The 13,248-nt window shown below is 47.9% G+C and overlaps 1 protein-coding gene across 1 annotated transcript in view; it reads right to left on the bottom strand.

Annotated features, from left to right (window-relative positions):
* Window positions 1–13,248, bottom strand: part of LOC126188758 (nephrin-like) — a 645,061-nt gene that overhangs the window by 6,391 nt on the left and 625,422 nt on the right. Inside the window, exon 15 of the mRNA XM_049930368.1 lies at window positions 6,994–7,199. Within this exon, the coding sequence (XP_049786325.1) occupies window positions 6,994–7,199 (206 nt within the window). The remainder of the gene's footprint in view (window positions 1–6,993; window positions 7,200–13,248) is intronic.

The following is a 13,248-nucleotide window of genomic DNA, read 5'->3' as shown; positions in this document are numbered from 1 at the left end:
TGTCCAAGTTGGCGGGTGGAAAGATCTTCGCCAAGATTGATCCTTAGGTACCATACCTTCAGTTGCCAGTCGACATTCCCTCTAAAGAGGTCCTCATCATCAGTATTCCCTTTGGGCTCTTCCAGTACAACCGCCTGCCCTTTGGGATCACCAGCGCTTCAGTCATCTTTCAACACTTCCCTAAGTCAGTGACTAACGAGGTACCTGGCACCACCATTTACTTAGATGACAACTGAGTCACAGGAATCTCGGCCCCGAACTTGTGTGGAATCGCTGGCGACATTTTCATGTTCTGCAGGTGTAACAAGGCCAAATGCCAATTTTTGGTGCGACAATTGAACTATCTCGGTCATGTCTTGAGCTTTGCTGGCATTCGCTCCATTCTGTAATATTTAGAGGTCATTCAGTGGTACCCAACAATGACAAACTGAAACGTTCCCTTAGAACAATTGTACACGAGACTGTGCTTAACCTGACACACAATATTATTTAGCGCAACGCAATCAGCCTACTTACAAAACGTCTGTCAGTTCGAATCCATCTTCGGTCAACTAATCTATTAACGGTGTTTCATCCCAAAACCTGTGGCTTTGGCAGAGCCTCTTCATCACCTCCTTCACAAGAATGTTTTCTGGACCTGGTCGTCAGAATGTGATTGGGCTTTTGAGTATCACAAATCTGCTCTTCTCACTCCACCATGCCATGTCCCAAACGACCACGTCAAGACTCTTATTTTGGCCGCTGAGGCGCCACATTATGAGCTGGGAGCTGTGTTGTCTCATATTGTTGATGGTGTTTGGCATTCAGTGGCTTTCCCCTCGAAAGCCTTATCACAAACACAGCGAAACTATAGCCACATCGAGAAGGTGGCTATAGCCATTGTATTTGGATTCAAAAAGTTCCACGACTTCATTTGTGGCTGCCGGTTCACGATATACACGGTCCACACATCCACCATCCCTACTGGCACAGATTGCCGCCTGCTGCACTGGGCGTTGTTCCTTGCAAGATACACCTACGACATTCAGGCCACGGCTCTCCATGCGAACGCTTTCTTGACTTCCTGTGGGGACAGATTCCGCCTTCCTTGCTGATCCTGTTGCTTGTTTCCATTTGGATGCCATGCCCTCCCCCACCATCACTGCATTGTCACTGGACACCTGCCTCGTCACACAGCACACAGCCTTGGACCCAGTTCTCCAGATGATTCGGCATCATGTTCTACTCTGGTGTCCTTCTGATTGCCACAAGGTGCCAGATCGAGACGTTTGGGCTAACTGACCCCGCTGCAACGACTTTTCCATCCACATCAGAATTCTTCTGCTCTTAGAGGACGCTGATCGTTTGGGTGTCATTATATCGTCGTCCCTTCATCAGCGAGTCCTCGTACCTTCATATCGGGGACTGGAAACTATCCTGACAAAGCACCTCGCCCGCCAACATACCTATTGGAGGGGAATGGCGACGTTACCCACATGATGTGTTCCAGCAGCTCCTGTCAGTGTCAGTAGTTAGCACCACAACGATGTCTGCTTCCGTGGCCTCTGACTGCCTCCATGCGGTCCAAGCTCCCTCTGAATTTTGCAGGCCCATGCTTAGGGTCCTACTGTTTCGTTTTGGAAGACGCCGACAGTGGTTTCCCATACATTGCCCACATTGCCTGTGAGGACCACTGCTCACAATATTTGAGCCGTCTCTCATATATATGCCATGAGGGTCTACCACAGGCGATTGTGATGGACAACAACCTGCCGTTCACATTGGCATAATTTACATCTTTCTGTGCTATGTCAGACATACAGCTCCTCCATACCATGCTTCAAATGGTTCAACTGGCTCTGAGCACTATGGGACTTAACATCTGAGGTCATCAGCCCCCTAGAACTTAGAACTACTTAAACCTAACTAACCTAAGGACATCACATACATCCATGCCTGAGGCAGTATTCGAACCTGCGACCGTAGTGGTCGCGCGGTTACAGCCTATTCTGTCCTGTTCCATCCCATCCAATGGCTTGGCTGAATATTTAGTCTGCCCATTTGAATCGGAAATGGCCAAACTGTGTCAGCCTCACTCCCAGGCAGCTGCCCTCAACCTCTTCCTGTCTCTGTCTACTTATTGTTCTTGTGGTCCCGCAGGGTACTTTAAGGTGGAGAAGCTGCACAGCCACCCTCATCGGACAACCTGGTCTCTCCTCTTTCCCGCTTCCTCTCATCCGGCTGCTCCTGTCTCGGCCCAGCTGCAGTTCTCTCTGCAGGATCTTGTCTGGGCGTTGGTATTACCCAAGGACCGCCCCTGCAGGGTTCCTGCCAACGTCTCCACAATTCTCGGCTGCACCATGGCAATTGTAGTCCTCAATGATGGTTCCCTCTGTCGGAAGCATTTCGACTATCGTAGGCCGGGCCCGGCACTGCCATTGTCTCTGGAGCTGCACCTTTGGTCTGGGGTCTTCCGGGAGGACGGAGGCTCATCGGACGTCCCTTCACCACCGCCGTCGAAGTTGCCACCATCGCCGCCGCTGCCATCGCAGCAGCCGACGTCGCAGCCATCATCGCCGCCGCGCTGCTACCGCCAACACCAGATTTCGCAGAGTCCCTGTGGACGAGTCCCTCGCCTATGGATGTTAATGTGGTGCCCCACACCATCGGCAATTCCGCCACCCCTGTGATTCCGTTCCACCAGCGCAACCTGAGACCAATGTCCAGATGTGCCTTCGCCTCGCCCCTGCGATGAGTGGTGGAGAGGACTACTGCAGTCACAACAGACGCCTACTGCAGTGGCAACACAGCAGACAGACCTGCGATGCGGGTTGCCGAATCTGCTGAGAAGTCTTCCCGACGAAATAGTGTGCACAACCAAGTACCACAGTTGACTACAAAAACGTAGGTGCGGCCCACGTCCATCAGAGGCCATCAACCACTAACAGAGGAAGAGGGCGCTACGATCAACTAACTATTTCCTGGCGATCCCGGGGAAATACCCTTCCTCCAGAACCATCCTCGACCACCTCTGTTCCACAAAACGATTGTGCTATGTCGCTTCCGTCGTGGTACGCCATATACCAGCTGCAAACAGCCGACTTTGAAGTGGAATAGTTGCAGTGGTACAGAGGCGAAGGGCAATCTGATAATAGGAATTATTAGTTATAAGGGGTCCTAATTTTTTTTTCTTTTTTAAGAGTACGTTACTCTTCCTGATTTATTATAGTTTCCATAATAAATAAGTTGGTATAACAAGTTTGTTCATGCTCTGTAGATTTAGCACAGAGAATGATACACACAAAAATAAAAATCGAAATTAGTTTTTACTTCATCTGTAATTAAATAGTACTCGTTCATGTGACATTTATTATGACACCTTCGACCTCTGATCCACAACAGTGAGTGCAGTTGTTGTGTCATCACTTTCACTAGGATTAGTCATAAGTTGTAATCGTCGCCTCGAAAAATTGAACTGATATGATAAAATTTTATTTTCATTGCGGTTGTACAGGTATGTCAGCAGTCTTGGAACACGTTCGACTCCACGCGCCAAAGTATCATAGGACGCTGTTAGAGCAGGCAAGACTAAATGTGGCAGCTCATCTCCACATTATAAGAGGCCTTCACTTCTCCACTGGCGGCGTGCTATGGTATCTTGGAGCAGGGATTTGACTTACTGTCAAGTACCCACAAACTAGCACAAATTCTATCTAACTGAGGAATCGCTTACAGGGGACACAGGGACCGTTGTAATTAACTAGCGAACATAACCGCATGTCGTGAATTATTGAATTTATTTTGCTCTGTTTCGTTTATCAGATACGAGAACAGGTATTCACCGCTCTAGTGCCAGTCCAGTTCGAACTGAAATCTTTTATTACTGGACTTCCCCCTGCTATACAGACAACTTCTCTTGATATAAACCCGAATCCTTATCAGTCACTTCATGCAATCGTTGGTGAGTACTCTTTGTTCATTTCTTAAATGGAAGGAGAAAAAATTAAGAACTGATAACTGTGTACGCACTGACGATGGCACAACAATGCTGAACAGGCGGGACTGAAACCCACCAATTTTTGTATGCAAACACGGATACTGCAAGAGTTTCAATACGAAACGATGAATATACAAAAGCATTTAATTTGTAATGGGTTGGCACTAGGGAAATACACTCCTGGAAATTGAAATAAGAACACCGTGAATTCATTGTCCCAGGAAGGGGAAACTTTATTGACACATTCCTGGGGTCAGATACATCACATGATCACACTGACAGAACCACAGGCACATAGACACAGGCAACACAGCATGCACAATGTCGGCACTAGTACAGTGTATATCCACCTTTCGCAGAATGCCGGCTGCTATTCCCCCATGGAGACGATCGTAGAGATGCTGGATGTAGTCCTGTGGAACGGCTTGCCATGCCATTTCCACCTGGCGCCTCAGTTGGACCAGCGTTCGTGCTGGACGTGCAGACCGCGTGAGACGACGCTTCATCCAGTCCCAAACATGCTCAATGGGGGACAGATCCGGAGATCTTGCTGGCCAGGGTAGTTGACTTACACCTTCTAGAGCACGTTGGGTGGCACGGGATACATGCGGACGTGCATTGTCCTGTTGGAACAGCAAGTTCCCTTGCCGGTCTAGGAATGGTAGAACGATGGGTTCGATGACGGTTTGGATGTACCGTGCACTATTCAGTGTCCCCTCGACGATCACCAGTGGTGTACGGCCAGTGTAGGAGATCGCTCCCCACACCATGATGCCGGGTGTTGGCCCTGTGTGCCTCGGTCGTATGCAGTCCTGATTGTGGCGCTCACCTGCATGGCGCCAAACACGCATACGACCATCATTGGCACCAAGGCAGAAGCGACTCTCATCGCTGAAGACGACACGTCTCCATTCGTCCCTCCATTCACGCCTGTCGCGACACCACTGGAGGCGGGCTGCACGATGTTGGGGCGTGAGCGGAAGACGGCCTAACGGTGTGCGGGACCGTAGCCCAGCTTCATGGAGACGGTTGCGAATGGTCCTCGCCGATACCCCAGGAGCAACAGTGTCCCTAATTTGCTGGGAAGTGGCGGTGCGGTCCCCTACGGCACTGCGTAGGATCCTACGGTCTTGGCGTGCATCCGTGCGTCGCTGCGGTCCAGTCCCAGGTCGACGGGCACGTGCACCTTCCACCGACCACTGGCGACAACATCGATGTACTGTGGAGACCTCACGCCCCACGTGTTGAGCAATTCGGCGGTACGTCCACCCGGCCTCCCGCATGCCCACTATACGCCCTCGCTCAAAGTCCGTCAACTGCACATACGGTTCACGTTCACGCTGTCGCGGCATGCTACCAGTGTTAAAGACTGCGATGGAGCTCCGTATGCCACGGCAAACTGGCTGACACTGACGGCGGCGGTGCACAAATGCTGCGCAGCTAGCGCCATTCGACGGCCAACACCGCGGTTCCTGGTGTGTCCGCTGTGCCGTGCGTGTGATCATTGCTTGTACAGCCCTCTCGCAGTGTCCGGAGCAAGTATGGTGGGTCTGACACACCGGTGTCAATGTGTTCTTTTTTCCATTTCCAGGAGTGTATATCTGAGGATGCTAGTATTTTACAGGCGAAACAGGTTAAAATCAACAATGTAACACATCGGCTTCAACTATGTGCTGTACATTATTTGCGTAATTTTAACTGTTGGAAGAAGGACGTACAAAAATGTTCAGAGAAACTCAGGAAAATATACGTCCCTTAGGAATGAAATACAGGAAACCGAATGCAAAATGGATACATGAAAAACATGAAGAACTCCAAAAAGGGACGACTGTTGAAAGGATCGACTCAAAATACGGAAGAGATTCGTTAAAACATCCTCCAATGAAGTTAAACGCATGGGCATTAACGTAAAGAGTGCAATACGAATTTCACTGTTAAACGCAGAGGAGACATCGTAGAGGTGGAAGGACTACACTGAAGGCCTCTATTAGGGGGTGGACTTGTCTGATGACGTGACAACAAAATAAACAGGAGTCGACAGGAAGAGATCGGGAATCAGTATTAGAATCAGAATTTAAAACAGCTCTAGGCGATTGAAGATCAAATAAAGTACAAGAGATAGACAACACTCCATTAGAATTTCTAAAATATTTGGTGGAAGTGGCAAAAGACAGCTATTCACGTTGGAGTGTAGAATTAATGTGTCTCGTGATATACCATCCGTCTTTCGGAAAACATCATCCGCATAATTTGGAAGACAGCAAGAGTGACAAGTGCGGAAGTGATCATACAGTCATATTAAGAGATAATACATTACAGTTGCTGAGAAGAACATTATATTCGCGTTGCAAGACAGCAAAATAACCAATGACGGAAGGAGCAAAGAGGACACAAAAAGCGGGCTAGCACTAGTAAAGAAGGCGTTCCTGGCCGAGAGAATCCTGCTAATATCAAACATAGGTCTTAATTCGAGGAAGAAATCTTTGAGAACGTACTTTTGGAGCACAACATTGTATGGTAATGAGACATGGACTACGGAAAAACTGAAAAGAGGAGATTCGACGCTGTTGAGACGTTTCCGTAAAGAAGCATGTTGAAAATTAAGTGGGCTGATAAAGTAGGAAATGAGAAGGTTCTCCGTAGAATCTAGAAGGTAAGAATGTATGAAAACACTAAAAATAATCACGAAATGGATGATAGCACATATGTTAAGACATCAAGGAATGACTTCCTTGGTACTAGAGCATGATGTAGATGGTAAAAACTGTAGAGGAAGATAGAGAGTTGTATACATCGAGAAAATAAATTAAGATGTAGTTTGAAAGTGCTGCTGTGAGATGAAAAGTTTGGCAGGGGAAAGGATTCGTGGAGGGCCAAATGCAACCGATCAGAAGAGTGATGACAAAAAAGAAAAAAAATTTACATAGTTAATAGTTGTTTGTGCACTTGGCAGCAGTCTGTATATTGGTATAGGACCAACCCTAAAAATAGACGAGTTATCTCGTGAGTGGACTTACTTGACAGTCCCAAACGTCCCTTCTCGTGGGAGGCGGCTGTCCGTTCGAAGTAAGTTGCATCCGCTGCTCTGCAACGAGGGCGGCGTGAGCGACGGGGCCACCAGGGGGCGGCGGTTGAGCCGGTGTTGCGGGCAACAGCCCCGCCTCCTCCGTCTCGGCGTCCGCTGCAGGCGTCTGAGCGCACGAGTCCTGCGCCGTCTCCGCCACTGTAACAACCGCACACGTTTATCTACCGACCTGTAGTTCACCTCAAAGCGCCGCACATACATAAATCACTTCAGGATCAATCTACATATGGCAGTCCGGCATTAAGATACAAAATTTTGCAATTAGTAAATAATAATATAGAAGCAGTTTCATACCCGTTTCAACATTCAAGTTGGCAACACATATTTATTTGGACATGGACATTTATATTTCTAATGGTGGATGAGATGCTCACTGGCAGTGTTCAGACGACAAAGGTAGGCTGTGGCTAAGCCATGTCTCCGCAGTATCCTTTCTTTCAGGAGTGCTAGTTGGCTAAGCCATGTCTCCGCAGTATCGTTTCTTTCAGGAGTGCTAGTTCTGCAAGGTTCGCAGGAGAGCTTCTGTAAAGTTTGGAAGGTAGGAGATGATATACTGGCAGAGGTAGAGCTGTGAGGACCGGGCGTGAATCGTGCTTCGGTAGCTCAGATGGTAGAGCACTTGCCCGCGAAAGGCAAAGATCCCGAGTTCGAGTCTCGGTCGGGCACACAGTTTTAATATGCCAGGAAGTTTCAGTCTCGGAAATGTTCTAACGAAAAGACTGATAACAAAGATTCATGGCCATTTGGGTTCATATTGTGACCTCTCAAAAGGGAACCTCCCCGTGGCACCCCCTTCACATTTGATGGTAAAATTACCCAGTGGACAGCCGGTCAAAAACTGAACACAGACAAGTACGAAAATGGAAAGGACGTGTATTCAGTTGTATAAAAAGGCGCAAAATAGAAACAGTGAACGATCCAAGCTCTAGGTGTGCAACAATGAGTGAATTGCAAGGACCACGGCGTCGTGCTTGTTTGGTCACGACGTTCAACTCCAAACTGGGAGATCCAGGTTGAAACTTCCCTAGTGGGCTTATTTTCCACAAAATTATGAACCTTTGGTTCGTTTAATGACTTGCCTCTACTCCTTCTGTAGTCTTGTCAGTTGTCATACTATATACGGTTACAGATTGTGAGTCATGTGGCAACAATGTATCACAGCCGCAAGTAAATCTTATGAATAGCGAGAGCAGGTGAGATGCCATATAGACCTCTCACAGAAATGAAAGGAACATATAAACGGGTGTGAACTGACTTACAACAAAGGAATTCAAGAGTCAAAATTTCCGAAACGTATCGCAAGAGTCATAACAAGTGGTATTTGTGTAGCACAAAAACACGAGGGAGATTTGAACACGGAGCTCCCCGTCCGCTGTCCAACTGCGTGTCTACATAACCACAACGCCTTGACTGTTCAAATTCGCTCTGTTGCATAACTTTAACTTGGACCGTTCATTGTTTCTATCTTGCTTCGTTTTTCTCAGTTCAGTATACCTTCTTCCTGTTTTCATACTTGATCCGTGTTCACTTCTAACAAGGGAGCTCCCATCGCACCCCAGTCAGATTTAATGGTAAAATTGCCCAGTGGACAGACCGTCAAAACTGAACACAGATCAAATACGAAAATGGGAAGGAGGAGTATTGATTTGTGTAAAAAGATGCAAAATAGAACCAGTGAATGCTTTCAGCTCTAGATGTACAACAATTAGTGAATAGCAAGGACCACAGTGTCATGCTTGTTTGGTCACGACGGTGAACTGCAAAACCGGGAGATCCCGGTTGAAACTTCCCTAGTGCCCTTTTTCCCACAAAATTATGATCTTTCGGTCGGGTCATTGACTTGCCTGTACTCCATCTGTAGTCTTGGCAGTTGTCATACTTCAGCTGTCATGGCGTTCACTGGGCCATCTTACTACCTTTTCTGAGTGGGCTGCCATGTGGAGTTTCCCTTGAAGTACAGTTTTAAAATTAGATTCAGGTACTGCCTTCACATGTTCCCATTTATTATAAATGTAGCTATTAGATTCCTCGGTGCTCCTTATGTTTCGGTTTCCACTTTTATACAGTTTGTACAAAATGCTAATCGACCTACCGATATTTCGTACCTCATAGGAAAGTTCATCAAACTTACTTCGCCCATCCCGGTTGTAGATAAAGTAAGATGGTTCAAATGGCTCTGAGCACTATGGTACTTAACATCTACGGTCATCAGTCCCCTATAACTTAGAACTACTTAAACCTAACTAACCTAAGGACATCACACAACACCCAGTCATCACGAGGCAGAGAAAATCCCTGACCCCGCCGGGAATCGAACCCGGGAACCCGGGCGTGGGAAGCGAGAATGCTACCGCACGACCACGAGCTGCGGACAAAAGTAAGATGGGTTTCCTATTGTAAGGTTCATGAAATAATTCAGTTTATTTTGCTCACCCTGTACGTCGAGTCTCGTGGAGTGCCTATTAGGGGAAAGTGGGGGAATTTCGCGCAGCGGGTAAAATGACGCACGTCAGTGTATCTTTAACTAAGAGATTTAGTCTCATCTGATGAAATGAAATGTCGTGGGCCTCCCGTCGGGTAGACCGTTGGCCTGGTGCAAGTCTTTCGATTTCACGCCACTTTTTTTTCTTTTTTTCCTTTTTTTGTTTCTTTTTTTAATACGCCTTAACCATTTTTTTTATATAAACAGAAAATAAAATTTTTTGTCGTGATATAACATGAATCATACAAACCATTTTTTTATGTAAAGAAAGAAAATTACCTCGTCAACCTCAGGCACTGGCCCCTATCACCCATACTACCCCCAAAAACCTATCTAGCCTAAAAACAAAAACAAAGCTAGTGCCACCGCCACTTTCATCCTGAAGCTAACTAGGACGTCCGTTCGGCACCACTTCAGGTTCCGCCAACGAACAAAAATGAAATATGCCTCTGAACTTTTTATAAAAATAAAAGGAGAAAGGAAAGGGTATAATACTTTATTATATTTTATTTGTTGTTCATTTTGTTCTTATTTTGTTCTTGTGTATTTATCTGGATTCGAACGCAGGTCTCCTGCCCACTTTTTTTAAAATCTTTTTTATTTATATAGATATCAATGTGCGAACAGTCATAGTTAATCAAGCCTGGAAAACTAAAACAGAATCAAGACACCATCGAAGATATGAAACGTAAATAACATGAAAAGAAAGCTACCACGTCGTAGTTAGGCTTCCCAGCGACTGCGCCCATTGATAAATATTGTTCAATAAATGCTCGTTTGTAGTTCGTTCTGACCTCATCTGCCACTGCCTGGAACATTCCAGCTGCACGGCGGGCTGTGAAAGGCACTCCATAGCTAGTTTGCGAAGCACTGTCGATATCTGGTATGCCCGGAAATACCATGATGTTTTCATGCAAATAGAGCCAGAAGTCAAGGAAATTCTTGTGTCCGTCACGACAGAGGTAATGGACCGCATGTCCACGTATCCAGGTGACGGAGTTTGTTCGAGTCTTGGGGTAAAATGTCTCATCCGGAAACAACGTGCGTTCAGATATATGCTCCGGCCTAACGCGCAAGAGATAAGCCAGCATCTGCCGCACTAGGTGCCAAACCGGTTCCGCCTCTCCACAGCTGAGGTGGTGCTCGTCAGAATCTACTGTATTACAATCCACACAATTGGGAGATTCGGCCATGTGGATATTGTAGAGACGTTCTTGGGTCACCATCTTCCCATTAACGACTACGTACCATTGGGAAACAACATCGAAATCAAGCATGGCATCGTGTACAGTCTTCCACACCACGCGCCGCCGTATGTCAGGATATTTTAGTTCGACCACATTTATGGGGCAGCGTTACAGCATGTCATGATATAGGCGTCGAGTTGTGGCCATTTGTAGTGTCGTGAGCGCCACACTGCAATAACTTTGTTCTAAATAGAAACGTCCTATATAATAGAGGGAGCTGGGATGTCCTGTAGTGGCACCGGCGCTCTTAGTGAAGCAGGTCGTAGCGCCGTCAGAAGCAGACTCGTGAGGCTCGTAGGACAACGGCGCAGCAGACATAAATGTGAGCTAACATAGAGGGCAATGGCCCTATCATAGACGTTAACTAGGCCGAGACCACCTTTTTCCTTGGGGAGGGTAAGAGATAGGTATCTGATCTTCAGTAACATACCAGCGGTGACGAAGTTCCCCAGTACCCAGTACCCCAGCACTGCCATCATGCTACGAGCCAAGGGTTTCGGAATGGGTAGCGTTTGGGCGACATGCGGTATGCGGGACGCAAGGTATACATTAGCATAATACGACCGCTGAACGATGTTGAGGGATCGCAAGCGCTGATTTGCAATTCCGGCCCTAATTTGGTTAAGAAGGCGTCGATGATTGAGCGTCGTCGCGCGTCGCATGTCGTTCATGAAATCTAAGCCCAAGCAGCGGACAGTATCACTGAAGCTTAAGGGGGCAATGTGTTCCTGCGGTAGCCCAATCCCGATGCTCAAGGCGACAGACGTTGATTTGGCTACCAGAAGCCGTACCGTAGGTGGCAATCCAGTCCAACGCCGCGGCCATATCGTCAGCTCCACGTATGACGATCATCAAATCATCCGCCGAACTGTATCCCAGTGAGCCTGTCTCGGAGACCACACAACAAGGGTCCTAAGGCCAATGCAAATAACAATGTTGATAATGGACATCCCTGTCGTACTGATCGGCGGATCGGCAAGGGTGCCGTCAGTCTTCCATTAGCAAGAACTCGAGAAGTTGCCCCATGCAGAAGGTCGGGGTATTCCATGCGCCGTAGAATGGTCGTGAGGAAAATGTGGCCCACATGGTCAAAAGCCTGGCTAAAGTCGATAGACGCCAGGGCTGCCGGCAAACGTCTCACCCGTGCAGGGGGGTGAGATCTCTGTAACGACATAATGCAGTTCTGATGTTGTTGGGTCCCCCCAAGGACATCTGATCGCTGGACAGGACTTGCAATAGTGTGGCGCGAAGACGTTCTGATAGCAGCCTCGAAAAGATCTTGAAGTCGCTGTTCAGTAACGTTAAGGGGCGATAATCGCGGACATGATTCCGTCCCTTCGGCTTATTGATGGGGACAATCAGTCCTTCCAAGAACGATGCAGGCAACGGTATATCCGGGGACATAAATTCCTGACAAATTTCAACCCAACACGGTACCAACAATTGTTTAAATGCTCGATAGAACTCTAATGGTAATCCATCGATTTCTGGTGATTTATGGGGAGCACCTTTACCAATGGCGTCGAGCTCTTCCTCTTCTGTCACTTCTCCCAGTAAAGTCGGTACCATGTCTGGTGGAACTGTACCGTGGACATGTGCTGAAACGGTGTCTACCGTCGCCATATCAGGGAGCACTGCTGAATAAAGTTGAGCGTAGTGCCCATAGAAGGCTTCTGCTATATCTGCTTGTTCTGCCACGTGTCGTCCGTCGTCCGTTATTATGCCGATTACCAGTGCCCTACGGCGCCTCCTGCGATCTAGGAGCACGTGGTGCATAGATGGCCATTCTTATTGTATCATGTCTGGAGCACGCGACCGTATAGCAGCGCCTTGTAAATGATGGCGTGCTAAGGAGACGAGCTGCGCTTTCGCGCGATTGACTATGATCTGCCTGTCAGGTGAGGGCTCCATAGCAAGACATTCCCGTAGGACGGTGTAATAAAAGTTTTCCGTGCTCCTCCTCGATGCCGCCGCTTCCCGGCCGTAAGCCATGATGGTGCGCCAAAGAGCAGGCTTCGCACATTTAATCCACCAACTGACGGTCGATCGGTAACGACCACGACGCTGTAAGGACGCGTTCCACGACTCTTCGATAGCACCTTTACATGCCGGCTCGTCCAGATGGGCGACGTTCAGTTTCCAGGAGGGCCTACTGCGCCACACACGTGCTGGTGGGAGGGCAATGGTGGAAATATAGGCTGTGTGGTCGGTGAATGCAGTGGGCCAGAGCTCTGCTCCTCTCGTCGCCGTCGAAAGGGTGCTTGTGACGTAAATCCTGTCCAACCGACTTGATGAATTATCTGTATAATGGGTGTAACCAGGAGCTGGGCCTTGGATATGGCGCCACGTATCGATCAGGTGGAGGTCACGCACTAGCATTTCCAATTCCGCACACGGGACGTGATGTGGCTGCTGATCAGACGGAGATAATGTACAGTTGAAATCTCCTCCGATCACG

This window comes from Schistocerca cancellata, chromosome 5 (assembly GCF_023864275.1).
Source record: "Schistocerca cancellata isolate TAMUIC-IGC-003103 chromosome 5, iqSchCanc2.1, whole genome shotgun sequence".
NCBI classification, from domain to species: Eukaryota; Metazoa; Arthropoda; class Insecta; order Orthoptera; family Acrididae; genus Schistocerca; species Schistocerca cancellata.
Note: the sequence above shows the minus strand (reverse complement) of the source record. Positions and strands in the feature narration are given on the sequence as shown.